General features: G+C 45.1%; 1 protein-coding gene and 1 pseudogene across 2 annotated transcripts in view; one reads left to right on the plus strand and one right to left on the minus strand.

Moving 5' to 3' along the window:
* Window positions 1-15,529, plus strand: part of RAD51C (RAS associated with diabetes protein 51C) — a 34,672-nt gene extending 19,143 nt beyond the window's left edge. Inside the window, exons 3-9 of one of the 2 annotated variants that reach the window (XM_086508884.1) lie at window positions 11,932-12,054; window positions 12,518-12,551; window positions 12,621-12,691; window positions 12,784-12,998; window positions 13,677-13,808; window positions 14,250-14,316; window positions 14,918-15,529. In XM_086508884.1, the coding sequence (XP_086365010.1) occupies window positions 11,932-12,054; window positions 12,518-12,551; window positions 12,621-12,691; window positions 12,784-12,998; window positions 13,677-13,808; window positions 14,250-14,316; window positions 14,918-15,090 (815 nt within the window). In that variant the 3' untranslated portion in view covers window positions 15,091-15,529. The remainder of the gene's footprint in view (window positions 1-11,931; window positions 12,055-12,517; window positions 12,552-12,620; window positions 12,692-12,783; window positions 12,999-13,676; window positions 13,809-14,249; window positions 14,317-14,917) is intronic. The other variant, XM_086508885.1, reaches the window with a different exon arrangement.
* LOC147461307 (uncharacterized) lies at window positions 1,059-11,463 on the minus strand (annotated as a pseudogene).
* Window positions 15,530-20,166: the final 4,637 nt, after the last annotated feature.

Below are 20,166 nucleotides of genomic sequence, written 5' to 3' on the forward strand. Positions count from 1 at the left end.
TCTGGTGGTACTCATTCTCTTTTCCTAGGATTGAGCGGGAGAGGGAATTTTTATTTCAGGTGGAGTTCTCAGCTTCAGCTCTTGAGCTTTCAGTGATAGTGTTTGCTCTGTCCGATGTGGGGTTGAGACAATTGGTACCTCATAGCGTACTTTTGAGGATACTTCTCTTTTAGAGGGGGTTTCTAGGTTATTATCTTCAATCGACTTCCGGTGCTCCATACAATGGAGTACCATGCACGGTGTCTTCCAGTCCTTGGTTTTCCTTACCCATTTCTTGTGGTTTTGGATGGTGTGCTTGAGCACACAGTGCAATTATTATCTTGGTGGATGTTTTCCTTAGCCATTTCGGGGGTTTGCCTCGTCTTTCGGATTTGTGGTGTGACGGTGTCGGGGGATATGTGTTCGAAATGTGAGCGAGGAAGGCACTGGGCCTCTGGCTGTGAGAGGTGTGAGAGAGAATAAGAACAGTAGGTGCAAAAGGCTATGGCAATCACGGTAATCATCAATTAATTGAATAATGCTTTGAGTACAACTTAATCCTTAGCCAAGGCGGGCTGTTAACAACACCGTCACTTGGATCATCTGCAAACTAGGAGTATAAGCTCCCATGTTATAGGATTAACCGGGTCGTTAACGACACCAAGGCTTAATAATACAATTAATCAATCTTCGGACTAATGACGATGATGGAAATTTTTGCCTGTCGCTTTACCTGCTTCAATTGCCCCTTGGATTCTGCAAACTTTAATTCTGCTCACTGCCTCAATCTTCATGCTTCAGTTATTGTCAAATGTTCTGCAAACTATCTCTATGTGGCATTCTCTGCTTGACTAATCTCTTCCTAATAGCTCTCCTTGAGATCCTTCCTTCTTGCCTTGCGTTGCCAAAAATTCGAGCTCTGATTGCTCTTCGCCCAAAAATCTCATCTGTTCTTGCCCACCAAGTTCGCAGAGAGAGCCTTAAAGCCCTCAATATAGAGAGAGATCGAGCTCCCTCATGCCAAGAGAGAGAGCACAAACTTCGGAGAGAGAGAGACCTGCTTACTTTCCTTTTGCATCCTATTCTTCTCCCAATAGCCTATGTTTGAGAGCAAGAGAAATAGAAGTTCTATTTGCTTGTCCGAGAACGAGACAGATAGTTGATTCCTCCTCCCTTGCTCACACACACACACACACACACACACACACACACAGAGAGAGAGAGAGAGAGAGAGAGAGAGAGAGAGAGAGAGAGAGAGAGAGAGAGAGAGAGAGAGAGAGAGAGAGAGAGAGAGAGAGAGAGAGAGAGAGAGAGAGAGAGAGAGAGAGAGAGAAAGAAAGAAAGAAAGAAAGAAAGATTTTTAACGTCTATGTCAGGCCGAAATCGGCCTATGAGACAAATCAAATGTGCATGGTGTGTATGTCATCCGTCTATCGGAAAGACAAATGAAACAAAACTGAACTGAATGTAGGTAGTGGAGTATCTGAGGAGGGATGGAGCTCTATCTCTAGGGGTATATGCATGTCTATATGCTCAAGGTAGTACAATCATGAGAATGCATCAAGCTATCTAGCTCCATCCTATACTAATGGGGGGATGTAAGATGTGGTACATGGGCGGGTCTGGTGCCAAGGCTACCCGGATGAAAGCTGTCGGGTCGGCCCTCATCTGAGCCACTCGCTCCTCAGTGGCACGGCGCTCCCGGGCTCGGATCTCCTCGATCTGTCGGTGGTGGGAGCTCGCGCCCCTGTAGCGTGTGACTCGTGGTCGTCGTCTAGCTCGGCTCACCTCCGCCTGTGGGAGTGTCACTCCCCTCTGGGTGTCTGGTGAGGGAGGGGCGGCAATCCTCTGAAAGAAGTCTGTGAGCTGCGACTGTCTCCCCTCTGTCTGTGTAGCTGTGTGTGGCTGTAGTAGTGTGTCCCGATGGCTCTGTATCTCTAGTAAGAAACGTCCGAGCTGTCTCTGATCTCGAGAGTCCATGATCTCTCGGAGAGTGGGCTGTCCTCTGAATAAGGCCTCATACTTGCCTCTGATCTTAGTGTATGCTCTGCATCTACATACAAAGTGCTCCTCACTCTCCACCTCCTCTGTGCAGGCTCTGCAGACTCGCTCCTCCCTGGGAACACTAGTATGTCTCCCGATCTCAATCTCTAACCTGTGTGAAGCCACTCTCAGCTGACCAATCGCCACCCGTGAGCTATGTTGCATATATGTGTCCATGTAGCGTGGTCTCTGTATGAACCCCCCAGACAATATGGTGAGAAACTGGTCTCTGTAATCTGACATCCTCGTCCCCAAGCCAGGTGACTCCCAGACTCTCCTAGTGTATAGCTGCCACAGATCCTGTCTCAATACCAAGTTCCTCTCACTGCGAGAGAGGTGAACATATGGTGAGTCGGGGTCGTACTGGAATGGTGGTAGGCTCTCCATGTCAAGACCGTGTCCCTCAAACCATGCTCTGACCTGTGAGTACCATGCTCTCTCATGCCCACTCTCTGATAGCTGTATAGCTGCCTCAAATGCTCTACGAGTAAGTCTGTCAGGAGGTAGCTCTCTCATCCTCTGGATGAAGCAGACTGTCTGGAATAGTGCCTCTACAACCATAGGTGGTGTGGCGAGCTCGGCTCTAATAATGTCATGTGGCACTGTCTTCTTGCTGCGGAGCAAGCGTGAGATCATACATACCTGTGGCCTCTCAAGCTGTGTCCACTGGTCAGCTGTCAATCCTGGTGCCCATACTGCCGCCGAGTACATCAAGGCCGGGGTGACTAAGGTGTCGAAAAGCCACCCCTTCGTGCGGGGCTCCTGAAAGTGTGCCTGGTGGCATCTCCGCTCTAGCATGGCCAGAGCTGCGTATCCTCGGGTGAGCCTGTCAGCAGCAGCCTGCCTCATAGTGAAGGGTCCTGGTAGGCTGGTGAATGTGATGCCAAGGTAGACATAGGAGGTGACTACATCAACCTGTCCTCCTGCTGCTGTTATGGTGGCAACGCTCCTCACTGCACTGGATGTGTGAAAGATCATAACCTTGGTTTTGCCAAGGTTCACAGTCAACCCCCTGTATGTGCTGAATTCGTCCAAGGCCTCAAGATGGCGTTGCAAGCCCTCGGGTGACTCTGAAATCAACACAATATCATCAGCATATAACATGATGTGGACCGGAGTACCTGCCAAGTCGCTCCCCTCTCCTCCTGCTCGCAGTATTTAGTCGGAGATCTCGTCGATGTAGAGCCCAAAGAGTGTCGGGGAAAGTGGGCATCCTTGCTTAACACCAATGGTGCTAGCAATGGTCTCTGAAAAACCGCCTGGGCAACGAACTCGACCCGTCACCCTCTCGTAGAGAGCATATATGGCCCAAATCATCTCTGTTGGTACCCCAATGCTGTGAAGGCGCTGGAAGAGTCTCTCGCGTGGGACTGTGTCAAAGGCCTTGCGGAAATCCACAAAGCAGCAGTAAAGCCTCTTCTTCCGTGCCTTTGCCCCATCAATGAGGCAGCGCAGAACGAAGATGTGATCAGTGGTGGAGAAAGCTCGTCTGAAACCTGCCTGGCTTGGAGCTCGTAAACCCTCGATCTCTGCGTAGCAGCTGAGCTGTGCCTCAAGTACTGCTCCATATAGCTTGGCCATCGTGTGGCCAATCATGATAGTCCTGTAGTTCCCTGGGTCCAGGGTGTCGCCAGATTTGTGGATAGGCACTATGGTGTGCTATGTCCACTCCTCTGGGAAGCCCTCCCCTATAGCCCGGTTGAAGACATGTGCAATCAACGGGGCTATAGTGGAGGCCGCATAAATGATGTGCTCACTCTGTAATCCAGTATGGTCAGCTGATCGTCTGTGCTGCATGCGGCGTATGGCCCTCTCTACCATCTCTGCTGTAAAGAAGGAGGAGCACGTGGGGCGTGGCTCGTGTGGCTGTGGGATAGGAGGCTGCCCTGGCACCTCATAAAGTCGCTCTGCATAATCATGCCATATCTGTGGATCCTCAATAGCTGTAGTCGGACGTGGCTCGCGCAGGGTGCGCCATGCCGTCGCGCTATCCATGCTCATGAATAGGCGGTATAGCTCAAGCTCCTGTGCCTCTTCGAATGCTCGCCGCTTTTGGCGTGTCAGCGTCTTCATATGCCGTCTGGCCTCTCTCTCTGTGATCTCTCCTAAGGCTCGCCGTGCACGGAGGCGTCGGTATAGCTCTCTGCACTCATCATCATACCAGCGGTTCTGAGGCATAGTCCCGGGGGGGGGGAGTGCGTCCTGTGTGAGTGGTGTGTGGAAAAGAGCTAATAGCTGAAGTGTGGAGAACGGAAGAGATATGTGATGTGAGAACTGAGAGTGGTGTGGATGGGTGGAGGAGGCATAGGCCATGCTTGACCTCGGCCGAGTAAAGAGAGGCTAGCTCATGTGTGAAATGGATGGTGGTGTGTGGAGTGTGTGCTGTGGAGCTGTGTGAAATGGTATCTCCGGTGATGGAGAAAGAGAGGTATGTGTGGTCGGCTCCGATGGGTATGGGTGGAATGGTGAAGGATGTGATAAGGTGTGTAGCCTCCCTGGGTCCCAGAATATAGTCGACTGTACTCCCCCCTCCCTCTACAACTCCATGTGGCATACAAGTCAGGCCCCCTGAGGTGGGCCATTGGACCATCCCGTTATAGATAACGAGACGGTGCTGGGAGCCAAGTCGAAGTAGATGTCGTCCGTAGGCTGTGACTGGAGCTCTGTCTGCTGTATCTCTCATAGTAGCCTCCTCATCTAGAGTGTGTAGTGCCTCTGGTCCCTCGTGGTCATATGCCTCACACTGCTCCCTGCGCGTACGAGCATTGAAGTCTCCCATAAGGAAGACTTCACCCAGTGTGGAGTACTCCATAATCTCCTCCGTGAGGCATGCGTACGGTGACTCCTGCTCAATAGGGGCGAATCTGGAGCCTGTGGGAGCAAAGTAGCAAAGGGCAATGTAGACGATCCTGTCTCGTGAGAGCTCGAGGCGAATCCACATGTAGCGGGCCTGTGGGTCCCGGGCAACAATCTGTAGTCTGCTGTGAAGCCCCTGTCTAAAGAGTATGGCCACTCCTCTTGAGCCGCGAGTGGTGTGCTGGCGCATACATCCCCGATGTAGAGACTCCCACTGGAATCCATGTATCCGTGGTAACCCTCTCTCTGGGCTCTCGTGTGTCTCTGTAAGTAGAATGATGTCTCGACCTCTCATCACCTCCTCAAGTCTCTCTGGGTGTGTCCATAGGTCTCCATTGCAATTCCAAACCGTGACATGAATCTCCTCGTGTGTCCCACAGGCCGCGAGTCCCTATGCGATGGTCTTGCCATCAATGATAACCCTACCATCTCGATATACTGCCTTCTTCCCTTCTTTGCGGGCTTGGTGGACTCTAGGCATGCACGCGCGATGGTGATCTTGTTGCATCTTTGTGAGGTCATCATCAAGATAAATCGGGGGGCCTTCTAGCCCTCTCAAGATGACCCTCTTTCGGAGGAAAGAAGTTCGAGACTCCTCGGAGGCGAATTGGAGGATGAGAGCTCTCTTCTTTGGATCTTTGCCGGCTCTCCAAACTTTGGAGAAAGGGATCTCTTCTTCCTTGTATCCCACTTTCTTGCATAAAGCTTTCCCATCGCTCTCGGGTGTAGACCCTTCTTCTTCTTTGATGCCGGTCACTCGCACATTGAGACGGCGAGCTTGTCGCATCTTCTCCTCCTCGATGGTTGTGTGTACGATGAGTACCTCATCTTTTTGGGCTTCCTCTCTTGCTACCTTCTTGATGTTCTTTTTGACCACTTCGACCCATCCTTCTTTGGTGGCCTCTAATTTGTTCTCAATGCTTGCGGTGAGGGCTTTGGTGATCTCCTCCTTGAGGGCTTCCTTAGCCTCCTCTTTAATCTCTCCTTCCTCGGGGGTGAGGGATGTGATGGAAGCATGAAGGAGATCGATTTGTGCCTTCATCGCTTCTTGCTCTTTCCTCCATCTCTCCCTCTCCTTCTCGTTCTCCCGTTCCCTTCTCTCCTTCTCCTCTTTGAGATTTTGGATTTCCGATCTCATGTCCTCCTTCTCTTCGTTCCATAGCTTGATGAAGGTGGCTTTCTCCTCCCTCCATATCTCTCTCTCCATCCGCCATTCTTTCATGTCCTTCTCCAATTGTGCAAGCCTCTTGTTCGTGAGCATGAAGGTTGTCTTCATTGTCGATGTCGGCGTCTTGATGATGGGGGAAGACATGGTTGTCTTCGTAACTACCCTCTCTTCATATTGTGAAGAAGAGGGGAGAAGGGGAAGAGAGGGAGTACGTGTGTGTATGCGTGTATGTGTGTAGTGTGTGTGTGGGTATGTATCCGTGTGTGTGTGTGTGTGTGTGTGTGAGAGAGAGAGAGAGAGAGAGAGAGAGAGAGAGAGAGAGAGAGAGAGAGAGAGAGAGGCTGCCTGAGAGAGAGAGAGAGATGGCTGCGTGATGGGGAGCGAGGAGGGGCTGCGTGAGGGGGAGGCTGGAGGGGGGCTGCGAGAGAGAGGAGGCTGGGGCTGCGTGAAGGCGTGGAGGCTGCGTGAAGGCGTGGAGGCTGCGTGAGAGAGAGAGAGAGATGGCTGCGTGATGGGGAGCGAGGAGGGGCTGCGTGAGGGGGAGGGAGGGGCTGCGTGAGGGGGAGGCTGGAGGGGGGGGGCTGAGAGAGAGAGAGAGAGAGAGAGAGAGAGAGAGAGAGAGAGAGAGAGAGATTGCCTGTCTTGCCTATGCCACAGCTTGTTGAGTTCCCTTTTTTCTCCTCAATCTCCCCACAAATACCCTTTTCTTGCTTCAAAAAGGAGAGAGAGAGAGAGAGAGAGAGAGAGAGAGAGAGAGAGAGAGAGAGAGAGAGAGAGAGAGAGAGAGAGAGAGAGAGAGAGAGAGAGAGAGAGAGAGAGAGATTGCCTGTCTTGCCTATGCCACAGCTTGTTGAGTTCCCTTTTTTCTCCTCAATCTCCCCACAATACCCTTTTCTTGCTTCAAAGTCCCGAGAGAGAGAGAGAGAGAGAGAGAGAGAGAGAGAGAGAGAGAGAGAGAGAGAGAGAGAGAGAGAGAGAGAGAGAGAGAGAGAGAGAGAGAGAGAGAGTCTCCCCTTCTTCCTTGCTTAAGCACGAGAGACAGAATCCCTTCCCTCCCATGCTCGTCTGAGAACAAGAGAAAGAGAGTCTTGCTTCTCCTCGCTCATGCACCAGAGAGAGCGAGTCTCCTTCTTTCCTGCTCAAGCCTCACGAGTTGAGTCTCCTTTTTCCTCCTCCTCGATGCCTCATGCCACTTCTTTTTTCTTCTTCGTAACCCTCATTACGTCCATGTCCTTCATTCCTTTATTTTGCAATGCTCCCTTCTTTCTTTTTTGAAGTGACGGCGCCGTCATTGACGTGGCATGGGAATTGTGCCTATGACGTGGCAGGCCGGTGAGGCAGTTGCACCGTTTTTGACGCGGTTGGTATCGAACATGGGCGCCCCGAGCTTCTGAGCATATCCCGCTTCTTGGCCTTGCTTATCTAAGCGCCCCCTCAGGAGCTACGACTCTCCTCCTTCCTCCCTGCACTGCCGTTGCCTGCGCGCCATCTCTTCTTCTTATTTTCCCTCGCCTTCACACTCGCTTACCCCTTTTTTAAGCGGGCGGCCATTGGCTCTTTAATTTGGGCGGCCACTGCCTCATTTGCCTTGGGCGGCCGGCCCTTGTAGTGGCACCACATTTGGTTACATGTTGACCAAGGCAATGATAGAAAAGGCACCAAATTTGGCGTACATAATAACCAAGGTCTTGAATAGTGCCACATGCCCTCAAGATGTCAGTATAGGTGATTGCATATGGCGAAAGGCCTTCCCTTCGCATTCGGTTTAAACTTCTCCGAGCTTCCATAAATGTTGACCAAAGTAGTATAGAGGTACATTTTTGCCTACCGAACATACCCAGCTACCAATGCATTGTAAGTAATGACATTTTGGACAAGATTCTCCTCGAGCATTTATTCTATTGCATTCCAAAACCTGGCTGAAGCTCAAAACTCCCAGATGACACCCCGACCGAGGCAACTAGACTGATAGGAAATCGGTCCCGATGAAATTTAATTTGGCAATATCTTGGTAACCGTACGATCACTGATCTGAAAAGACTGATGCGCTATACAAAGTGAGCACTTCAGGCCCATGCATTCACTTCATTTCTGTCCCCTCAGCTGTTGCCCAATCCGGTACGAATCTGCAGTTGACTCAAACTTCACTGTCATAATTTTTTCATCGTAGCTCTAATCGACGAGCCGTAAAGACAGGCCGGTAGAGCACTTCAAGCACTGCAGTTCTAGATTATAAACTCCCATCTGTGCTCACTTCAAGCATACTCCTTTTTAGCATCATCATATTGTATGTAAATCTTGATTCCAGAGTAGCAAGTCAATTTCTTGAGTTGTAATTTTGCCATGACATTTGTAAAAGTCCATGTGAGCCGGCCATTGGCCATTTAGAAAGCCTTAGGTATAAAGGTCAATAACTTTAATGTGAAAGAAAGGCTTATCTTTGGGAGAAGAAAAAGAAGCTCTGTTGTACGTACGCTCAAGTGACTACGAAGCTCCAACTTGTAATCATCTTAACTAATGATTGGGTTTTTTTTTTTTCAATTCCGAGACTTGCATTGCGTTCCTCTTTCTTTGCTCTTTCAATTAAGTCTTAAGCATTGTCAGTTTTGTTGAGGTTCGCAACTATGCGTTAGTGAGTCTAATCTTCAGATTTGAGTATTTAAATCACTGTTTTTTGACGCTCCGACCATATGAGAGTGTTCCTAAACCGTAGGGCGATCTTTCTAGATAGTTCTGTTGCAGTTTTCAAGACCTTTTTCATTATGGATCGTGATTTTGGTACCTTGTTAGATTGTGACCAGACTTGGTAGGATAGTACCCCTAGGGGTGTTATAGACCTCCTCTTTAAGTTTCGTTGCATTTTGACTTCGTTTGAGTGCTGAAATGGTGTGATGACCGAAAGTGGTAAGAAAGGACAAATAGATTTTCTGATCATTGAGTGGTGATTGCGTGTTGAGCTGGTATCAATGTCAGCTTGTTAGGTTCACTTCTTGAGATTGATAACCTCAAAGAGTCTTCGTGCCCCATCCGAGTCAGTCACTTCCCTGAGTATTGACATTATGTTAGTGCTAGATAGCTATGCTACAGACGTCTCTCGCGGCGACTCGCTAACATTGGCGCCGTTGTCGAGGAATGATCCTTAGATGTTGAGTGATCTAGTGCGTATTTAGAGCGTTCTTTTCCGAAGATTTGTCTTTTTATTTTATTTACACTTTGGCAGTGAAGCGGCTAGACACCGGGTTTAGTGCTTGGTAGAGTATAGAAGTCAAGGACTTGCTAGATCTATTCTCAAGGTAAAGAGGACTGTGAGTGAGATAGCCAAAAGCATTTTATTCTTCGGATTTTTCATTCCTTTCAGAGTGCTGTACTATTTTTCGTTTCGACATTAATTTGTACCGTTCTGTTTGTTTTTATTCATGGTTTCATTTCAATACTTAGGAGTAAGGTAAGTAAAAACTACCACTATTAAATTTGGGCTGAAAGACTAGGGCAAAAACTGTTGAAAACCATATTTTGGCAAAAATGACCATAACTTTGAAATTTTGAAAATTTGACGATAGGGATCTGAAAAGTGATCCAAATCAAAAATTTGTTGATCAAGGGTATTAGTAGACTCTTTAGAAGCAATCTGTAAAGTTTCATGCAGTTTGATGCAGGAACATGGATCACGATTCATGTCCCCCTATGACTTTTTGAGCAGGAAGTGATACCATTGGGTCCAATGTGGTTTCAAATCACTGAATATATACCTTTGGTGAGAAATTGACGTTGAAAACTTGCTCAAATCAAGAAATTGGGCAAAAGACACAAAATCTTGGAAATTGACCAAAATTTGAAGCTTTTCAACTTTTTGAGATTCAAATCCAAAAATAAGTGAAAATCTGACATCCACAGAGTGCAAGCATACAATTGACCAAAATTTCATGTTCAAATGTGGTCAAAGATGGATCGCGATCCATATCCCCCTTGATCATCTGGAGCTAAAATTTGACCAGTAGGTAAGTTGATATCATTTGGAACAACTTTCTGAAAGGCATATAGCAAAAAACTGAAAAAAGTTGGTTAAAATAGCCAAACATAGAAACTAGTCAAAAATTGCAAGGCAGACAGAAAAACTTGCTTATGATGAACAAAAAGTTGTCCAAATCTAAAAATAAGTCCTGGAGTATACTACTGATACTGCAAGTAATTAGCAGGCCAAATTTGGTGTTCAGATCTGATGGAACATGGATCGTGATCCATGTCTCCCATCAAGATCTTTGGCTGAGATTTGAGCAGCAGTAAAGACAAACATTTTTTACCAAAAGAAGCATTTGCAAAAAAGTTGTAAAAAGTGGTCAAAAGAGCCAAAAACAGAATATTGTCAAAATTGTCATAGCAGACTGGAGAATTCACTTTTGGTTGAGCAAAATTGATCCAAATTCAAATTTTTTTTGGGGAGCAGGCTACAAACATCATAAGCTATCAACTTACCAAATCCCAAGTCCAGAGGTCACCAAACATGGATCGCGATTTATGTCCCTCACAGGAATTTTCGGTTAGAAACTATACCAACCTGTAGCAAAGACCATTGTGATCAAAACTTCCTAAAGGAGGGATCGTCAAAAAAGTTCAAAGAGTGGGTCAAAAAGGCCAAAAACAGTTCAAAGTAAAAAACCACCAAACACACCTAGGGATTGACTATTGATTGACCTAATCAAGTTCAAACCACACAAAAACCACATAGCTAGCATCAGTGGACCAAGGGCAAGCTGTGTGCCAAGTTTCATCACCTTTTGACACAAGGGGACATGGATCGCGATCCATGTCCCCTTGTCACAGATTGATACTAAACTTATATCATAGCTAGAGCAGGTCACAAGGAGCCTAGTGGTCTTTTCAAAATTGAATTTGGACGTCAAAAACCAAGTCAAAAGCACAAAATTGTCAAGGATTGTGAGCAAGTGCTAAAATTGACCTAATTTTCAAGCCAGAGGTCCAAATCCAAAAATTTCTAATACCATAACATCTAATAAGCATGTTGATCCCGATGGTACCAAGAAAAGTCAATTTGACCTCCAAACATAAATCGCAATCCATGTTCTATAGTGATAGCTTGATCGAAAATTTTCTAGATCAGTAGTGCATACAAAAGGAAACATATCCTCAAGCTTAGATTTGGAAAAATTTGAACAAATTTGGCCAAAAGACATCAAAACAGGTGGCAGATTGAAAACCGCATCTTTTGCACTTTCTTAAGTGAGGTTTATCAAGCTAAGAATTGCATCTGAGTAGCGTGGCAACCGAGCTTGACTGCATCTATTAGTTGCTGCCTGCGACAATGTTGCATGCTGTATCAAGCCTTGTGTATGACTGGGTGCAACATCCAGCTCATTTGCTGCTTTGTTGGCTGGGGAAATTTGCAAGTCTGCTCGCATGTACTAAGAGAAATCCAAAAGTTGGAAATGCTAACTGCAGTCATTTGCGCAAGGTCATTACCGTACATTGTAAGATTTTGTTGACCTTCCCTGACTTCTGCAAGGTATAATATGCTAAATCTGTAAGTCAAGCTGTCGTTATTTTGATTATTAGAGAATGCTCATTGTGCTTTGAAATGAATCCGACCACTCATTTGGAAATTGGCTTCCGAATTAAGTCTTATAACCTGCTTAAAAAATACAGATGCAGCATAGTTTGCACAACTCTTAGAATTCAGCATTTGAAAATCAATATAAATCATTTCCTGCACATTTGTTGAATAGCATGTGCACCTGTCAACTTTGTATGCATGTGTCCCTGTGAATGAAGATGTTCTATGAAAAGTTATGGCATTCTTGCTTTGTGCTCTCTTGTCTTTAAGTCACAAAATGGCTTTTCGCACTTATATATTTGTGACGTCCATTCAGGTGCCAAAACGGCATGGGACTTGCTTTGCATTGAGAAAACAAGGAAACGTATAAGCACGTCCTGTGCAGAGCTGGACTCTTTATTAGGCGGAGGAATATGCTTGCAAGAAGTAACAGAAATCTGTAAGGTCTTTTAAGAAGGAAGGGTAACGGACTCGTCACGGTGGGCCCAAATTAGGTGGCGTGGTGCGGCTTTGATCTCTGCTGTCCAATCTCCAAGGTGAACTAGGGTGTACTAGGCGGTGAACTAGGTACCAAAAATGGTGCCCCTAATTCATTCCCAGTTCACCCCCCTCACATGGTGTGGGGTTGAACCTGGGACTTCATGGTTCCTACATGAAAGCCCTACCACCATGCTATGGTGTGCCGGGGGACTATGTGGGCACGGCAGGTGTTCACTCCCTGGTTCACCCCTTAGTTGATTCCTAGTTCACCTGGGCAATCGGACGGCGGGGAGATTAAAGCCGCTCTGCGCCCCCTAATTTGGGCCCTAGATCCCCCTGGTGAGGGATCTTGTGCCATATAGTGACGGGGGTAACGGGGAGGTTATCAGCTCATGCCTCTTATATTGCAATTTTTATTTCAGGTGGTGCACCAGGTATTGGTAAAACGCAGTTTGGGTCGGTATCTGCTGAATTTAGCTATATGTTTTCAAGATTAGAGAGATGCTTATATGTTTATCCTTTCAGTATGCAGTTAGCAATCAATGTGCAGATACCCAAGGAGGCTGATGGAATTGGAGGAAGTGCTGTGTATATAGGTCCCGCCAGAAACTCCTGCTGCTTGTCCAAGAGGAGATTCCTGTCTTTTCTACTGATTAGACTTGTTCTGAGCATTGTGTCTTGTGGACAGATACAGAAGGCAGCTTCATGGTTGAACGTGCATTGCAAATGGCCCAAGCATGTGTGGCGCGGCTATGCTCTGTTGATGGGTTGAGCTTCAATTCAGAAGATTCCTTCAATGTGGATACCTTCCTTTCAAAAATATACTACTTTCGAATTTGTGACTCTACAGAGCAGATTGCCATTGTGAATCAACTTGAGAAGTTTCTTGAGGAACATAAAGAGGTTGTTTACTAACATTTTGCCTCAATTGGTCTCTTAATTACTGTTTTATGCAGTGCTTTCATTTTGATTTGCTTACATGTATCAGAATCGCTCTTTTCCTTCAATGAGTGATATCTGTGTAATTGTGTACCTCTACCTCTGATGTCTGGTTGTAAGATCTATGATGAAGTGAATAGAGCATTCTGACCCTAAAAATTTGTCTTTTCACTATATGGAAAAAAAAGGGGTACGGCACCGAGGCAAAACATGAGAGGAGAAGATTTACACCATTGTAAGTTGGAAGGGATGGGAATGTGTCCATGAACTGTTTTCTCCTACACTCTCCGCTGGAGAAGTCAATTATGATCCTCCAAATCTCTCCACTGCAGATGTCGATGATGATTTCCAATTGCTATGTGCCTAGCCTTCTCTGCCTCTTCCTTGTTTCGAGAATTAAACACTTATCTGCAGCAATCTCCATGCCTCTTTTTGTCTCTAAACCTTCAACTCTAACACCAAGTTTAGAAAAATTTGAAATTCAGATCGATAAACTTAATGGTGTACCATTTCTTCTAGTCAGCTAGCACTATTCTAATATCAGGTATATGAAACTGCTGCATGTGGCATGATAAGGTGATTTTTTCTATCATCTTCTGCGGGCTTTTTGACGTTAAGCATCTTCTTTTCACTATTCATCAGGTCAAACTTGTGGTTATTGATAGTGTAACCTTCCATTTTCGACATGGTTTTGAAGATATGGCTTTGCGGACACGACTTCTGAGTAGCATGGGACAAAAACTTATGCGGCTTTCGGAGTTGTTTGAGGTTGCGGTATGTCAAGCTTTAGTCCTTGATATTTGGGCTGTGTTATGCGTGACAACATGCTCAATTGTGAGGTTTTTCTCTCTGTGTGTGGGGTATTTGTGCTACGTGGGTGGACAATTGTATGTACTTGTGTATGTATTGGAGGACATTGATGTGTGTGCAGAGATAAGTTGAGTTTACCAGTTAACCTTATCATGTCTAGGGAAATCTCAAACCTTCAAAGAAGAGGATGCTGTAGTGTGTTCACATTTGCAAAGTTCTTCCTGCATTGATTTAATGAAATTCTACTCAGGATAAGATTATTTCTTTAATTATCCATATTAAAGTTCTAGATATCTTAGATAAGGTACTAATCCGCAACCCAAATGTTGACAGTCGTTCGAATTAGGAAGGTGGCCATAAGAAGACAGACTTTGTCTCTGATATTTCTCAACCACACCATTGCAGGTAGTACTTGTGAATCAGGTTACCACAAAGTTCACTGGAGGAATTTCTAAGTTGGTCCCTGCCCTAGGTAAGGAAAGATATTCTTAAGGTTCTTTCTTGTTCTGAAAATTAATTATTACATGCTAGGTGCTTTCCTGTCTTAAAGCGAGTCGGTTGTCGATGGCCTTGTAAAGCCTCTGTAACAGAGGTGTTTTAATACTAAGATAATGTAATGTACATGGAAATTCCCATTAAATGTAAAGCCTCTGTAACAGAGGTGTTTTAATACTAAGATACTGTAATGTAAATGGAAATTTTCAAAGCTTTTTCTTTAGTGTGTAAGGCTTAAGTACGAGATGATCATTTAGGTCTACACTTAGCCAATGTTCGATTCAAACTCAGTTGGTAGCAGACGTGTGAAAAACGCTTGATAAAATTCGAGTTTGTAACTCGGTTTCAAATTGCGAAGTTGGGTTAATCTATTCCAGTGCACAATGGCCATTTTGGATTTGAATGCCTGTGAAATGCAAAAAAATTAGAGTTGCCTTTGATTTGGCCTAGGGGTCTGAATCAAGCTCATTTCATACTTTCATAGTTGTCTGTGTTTGGCATTCGATTACTGCTTGCACTCTAGCTTTAAGGTTCTTGTATCTTGTGTTTGTTCTTATTATTAGCTGAAACATGGGCAGGTGAAAGCTGGTCACATGCTTGCACAAACAGGTTGATTCTTTATTGGGAGAACAACCAGAGGCATGCTTACATGTTCAAGTCGCCTTCGCTTCCATCGGTTTCAGCTCCCTTTTCAGTGACACAAGAAGGAATCTGTGGTGTTGATTATAGCAAAAGGCCACGGAGGTTGTAGCTGGCTATCCCGAACCTTCATCTCGGCGTTCTTTGTTGGGTAGTAGAACTTTGTAAACAGTCGAACATCTCATTAGAGGTCTCAGGCAACCACCTCAAAGCTCCTGGCTTCTTGTGTTTCGGTTCCAAAAAATTTGATTCTATGTTGGATCTGCAAGCTGGGAAAATGTGATGGTCCACCAGCAGGGGTATGATACAGAGGGCATGCAACGATTATTGTACGGACGTGATGAACTATGTATCTTCATTATCAACGTCAGCCTGCCTCCTTTTATTGCACTCTTGTGAGCGTAGGTTTTGGTCATACCAGACATACATGGCATGGACAAATTTGAGCCTGGTTTTGTCCAGTTTCTAGTCTATGAGGAAAGGCATGGCTAGTCCAATTCAATGTTGTCCCCAGCGTCTGAATTAAGAATTCCATCGGGAGAACTTGTGTCTGCCCGCCTCCACATCAGAATTATAAATTTTGCTTGAGACTTACAGTCAAGCTTACCACTGCTACACACAAACTTTGGTGCTTTGGACGACATACCTGATCTCTACTTTTCAAGATTAGTATGCTTGTAATTAACTAGTAGCTCAAGAAGGGTGAGAAGGAATCTCAAGTCTCAGAGGATGACCACGAAAAGGGCAATCTTGGCACATATCTGCACATAGTGGAAACTGTTTTTTTTTTGCACTCTTAGATGGATTTGACACCTAAACCTTCCCGCTTTCAAAAGCATGGAGGGTGATGGCGGGATGTTGACAGCATGTGCCAGAGGTGCTACAACCCTGGCGAGCACGGTTGAAGGCACTGCACCAACACGTTCTCCTGCTCTTTACTGCAGACTCCAGAGGAGGAAGCCAAGAAGGGTGTGAGGTGGGGAGGAGTGAGGTGCAGGAGGGATAGCACGAGAAAGCAGTTGAGGGACGCAACCCAGCTCTCTCTCTCTCTCTCTCTCTCTCTCAACACATTTCTTTTAGAGCGCTACCGTTTCACGAAATGGAGCAAGCCGCATCTCCCCATTATAAGGCTGGGTTCAAACTAGGGCGCCGAAGAGAAATGCACAGGGGCGTCAAGGTTCCATGTCAAAATTTGATTGGTAGGATTTGAGGCAGTCTTTCGTCGGGCCCTCCATTTTTCTTCCCCCCCCCCCCCCCCCCCCCCCCCCTTCTCTCTCTCTCTCTCTCTCTCAGTTGATGGCTTCTCTTATCCCCCTTCTCCCAAAATTGTTCACACGAGGCAGCAAAAGACTTGCGTAGAGTTGTTTCTTTCGACGGTTCAATCTGAACCCAGCCTAAGTCACAGTAGGAGCATTCAACACAAAGGGCAGAGTGTACGAGTAATAAGTTTTGGCATGTCCCAAAGGGGTTAAGCCTCCTCTTTTTGCTAATGAAAAATGGCAATTTTGTTTTTGAAATTCACAATTTTTTGATAGGTGGATAAGTTATTGGACACTCATTGTTGGGATATTAGACTAAGGATTGAGGCCTAGGCTTGGGCTCGGGGAATGATTTCGATCCCTTCTTTTTAATATAAGCAATTTTTTTTTCCTTTTAATTTTTTTGGGGTGTTTTTAGTTTATATTTATTTATTTATTTATTTATATTTTACTTTTCTTATATTTTTTATTTGTATTTTTTATAAAAAAAAAACTTTTTTTGGATAAGGTTGTGATGCGTGGACATCAAGCTCACACGCACAGACTCTACCTATGCATGCAACTGCACCTTATAGCTCTATCAGAACTTAGCTACACTGCACACTGCAACACTAGCAGAACTAACAACTTGCTCAGTGCCTATTGTAAAAAACCTACAGATTATAGAGCTACTAACACTAATAGACATACTCAAATCTGCGCATTACAAAGCTTAAACATATCTAACAAAATCTACACAAAGTTGCACCTTGCAGCACTAACAGATTTAATCACAACTCATTAAAAAAAACGAAAAGGACATAAATGAATGGCTTCACGAGGTAGCATTTAGTGCTCCTCAAGCTTGGTCCAAGGCAAAATCCTTGATAGCGGTGCCAAAAATGTACGTTTCTACTGCACGTGGTGTTGAAGGGTGGGGACTTGTCGACCACTGTGTGCGAGTCACGAATGGTTGCAAGCACACAACCAAACTATCCTAATAAGCTCAAAGGGGCAATGGTGTATCACCACTCACCGCTCAATGCTTGCCGTTGTGAAAGATTCCATGTCGCGAAGAAGGAGCAACCGTCGCCGCGCTCAACCGCCTCACCACCGCCGCAATGATCTCTCTCAAGCGCGTGCGTGCACACACACACACACACACACACACACACACACACACACCCTTGAGCACACGAATGAGAAGAAGGTAGAGGTAGAGCAAGAGCACTTCTTTAGCATGCACCTCCAGAATGAGGATTTTATGTCAAAATGGACTTTTTATATGAATCTGATCCATTCACACATGGATGTCCATAGTGGTCAGTCATAGCAAAAATATTGTAAAAATGAGATAAGTGGTGCGCCTCTCATCGGTGATCACCTACGTACCTATAGGACCGAAAAGCTCGGTCTATGACTCAAGCTAAGTGATAAGGCATCCGTCAAAGGTGATAAGGTGTCCGTAAGTGGTTAATTGTAATGGGAATAGTCTATGAACTTTGAGAATAGCAGAATTAAGAGAATTAAGGTGAGCATTTTTGTGAGATCACTTTGAGAACATAGAGAGTGAACTTAATTGTGGTAGCAACATAAACATAGTACTTAATTAACTTGACCTGAACAATACTTTTGCAAGAGAGAGAGAGAGTATTAGAGAACATGACAATAATTGAGGATCGGATTTACTTGGAGCCGGTCTCCCCTCCAGAAGGCGTTTGTATTATAGATTCTCCCATCAAGAGAGACTTTGTTACAATACAATCTTTGTGTTCCTTGTGACCTTGGTGATGCTATGAAGATGGAAAGCTTCATGCATTATGAGCTTAACATAAACTTTGCAAAAAGCATTAACTATCCAAAGCCTCAGTCCCAAGGCCTCAAACACCTTCAAACATTCCATATGAGAAAGAAATAGTTCCTCACTTATCATCACTCTTTTTGCTTAGCTTAGCATAATAGCATAGTAATGAAGATGAAGAAGATGACAAGCTTAAGCATTGAAGCATGGCTCTTGATTGGATTTGCATTCCATAGCCAAGAGTGTTTGTGTAAGCTCTCCACTTCTTAACAAGCTTGGAGAAGGAGATGGAGCTCTTTCATTTTGCACTTCACACAATGAGAGTGTGTGTGTGTGTGTGAGAGAGAGAGAGTCTACCTCCCCTCTCATTCTTGGTCCACACCTCTCTCTCTCTCTCTCTCTCTCTCTCTCGTATTATTTTATTATTTCATTTGGACATGTGTCCCCTTTTTTCTCTTTGAGAGAGAACTTAATTATTTATTTTTATGTATCTAAATTCTCATTGGACTTCTTTAAAACTTAACCAGTAGCATTCAAGCATATCATGAGGGCCACATGTGGAAGATCATTTGAACATATGTCTTTTATGCTTATTAAGTCATTTGGTTGAATTGAATACTTCAAAAACTTAATCAATCAAGTAAGCATGTGTCTTTTATGCTTCTTAAGTCATTTGTTTTGAATTGAATACTTCAAGCCTTAGTCAATCAAGCATGGACGTTCATGCCTCTGGAGAATTTATCTTCGAATTTAACATTTCAAAAACCTTAGTCATTTAAGCATAAAAATCACCTCAAGCTTTGGATGAGGTTTCCACAACCACTTTAAGCATCTTAGCACCTCATGCTTGGATAGGATTCTCACCTCGAGGTTAGCCCTAGCTTGCGTAAGGTCAAATGACTTTTTAACACTAACTTTTGGAGGTCTTTAATGAAGCTAACCCTAAGGTCTTTTAGGCTCCATTATATGCACGTTGCTCTTTGATAGACTACCTCCGTTTGGACCTCTTTTGAGATGTAACCATCTCTCCTCTTTGTCCCTTGCTGAGGTAAATCTAGAAGCACTTATTGCAGATTGCTCTTTGGTAGATCGTCTTCTTTTGGGCCCCTATTGAGATGCAACCATTTCTCCTTTTGGTCCCTTGTTGAGATAGTTCTAAAAGCACACATATATATCCTAACTCTTTTTTTTTCTTTTATCTTCCCATATTAAGTGATCAGTTTAATATGAGAAAATCATTTGGTAAAGTTAGATATTATATTTTATGACATTAACATAGTCCCTGTTGGCTTCACAAGCTCCTTTAGACCTCCGATCTTCCCCAAAATGACAAAAAAAGGGGTGAATCCTCTATTTTTGGCAACTACCTTTCTTTTCGGACACTTGTCCCACGTTTATGCATGCTCGCATGGAAAACGTTGCTTTTCTCGGCTTGATTTTAAGATTGCACGTGGGAGAGTCAATCTATTTTGAACAACACTGCTCGACGCTATCAGGCCCATATACACAAGTTTGCATACCCTCAACAAAAGGAAGGGAAGGCCGGCGGACCCTCCCTTGTGAGTGTGCCCCTTTCGACCGTCACCGTCACCACCAAACCGCCATCGAGCGGTGTCGCATGGCCAAGAGCCACCCACCGCGCCGGAAAATTGTCCAATAGCACTGTCTAGTCGCCTGCGTAGCGTTCACACACGAGTGGAGAGAGAGAATCCATTGAAGCTCTCTCTCTCTCTCTCTCTCTCTCTCTCTCTCTCTCTCTCTCTCTCGTTCTTGAGTCAACCAAATGAGGGCCATTATCTAATATAAATACCACGGTACTCTAGCCTCTGGCGGTGCATGTGAGATAAATTACACGGCCATTGGCAGTCCCATGCGAGCCAACCCTCAAGAAGTTTGGAAATCCTCACCAAAACACTTTTAAAAAAATTTCTCTTGGTGCCACATTTGACCTCTTCTCATTTACTGCTCAATGATCCAATGTTCAGGCTATAAAGACTCGGTGAAACTCCATAGCCCAGGTTTCAAGATCCGAGACCCTCGAGACACTTTGATCTCCTCGCGACCTCGAACGACTCGTCCAAAATTTGCAATAAACCATCAGTCTCCACACCTTCGCACTTATCCACCAACTTCAATGGGGCGTATCTTC

Source organism: Adiantum capillus-veneris, chromosome 3 (assembly GCF_014529385.1).
Source record: "Adiantum capillus-veneris isolate H3 chromosome 3, ASM1452938v2, whole genome shotgun sequence".
Taxonomy (NCBI): domain Eukaryota; kingdom Viridiplantae; phylum Streptophyta; class Polypodiopsida; order Polypodiales; family Pteridaceae; genus Adiantum; species Adiantum capillus-veneris.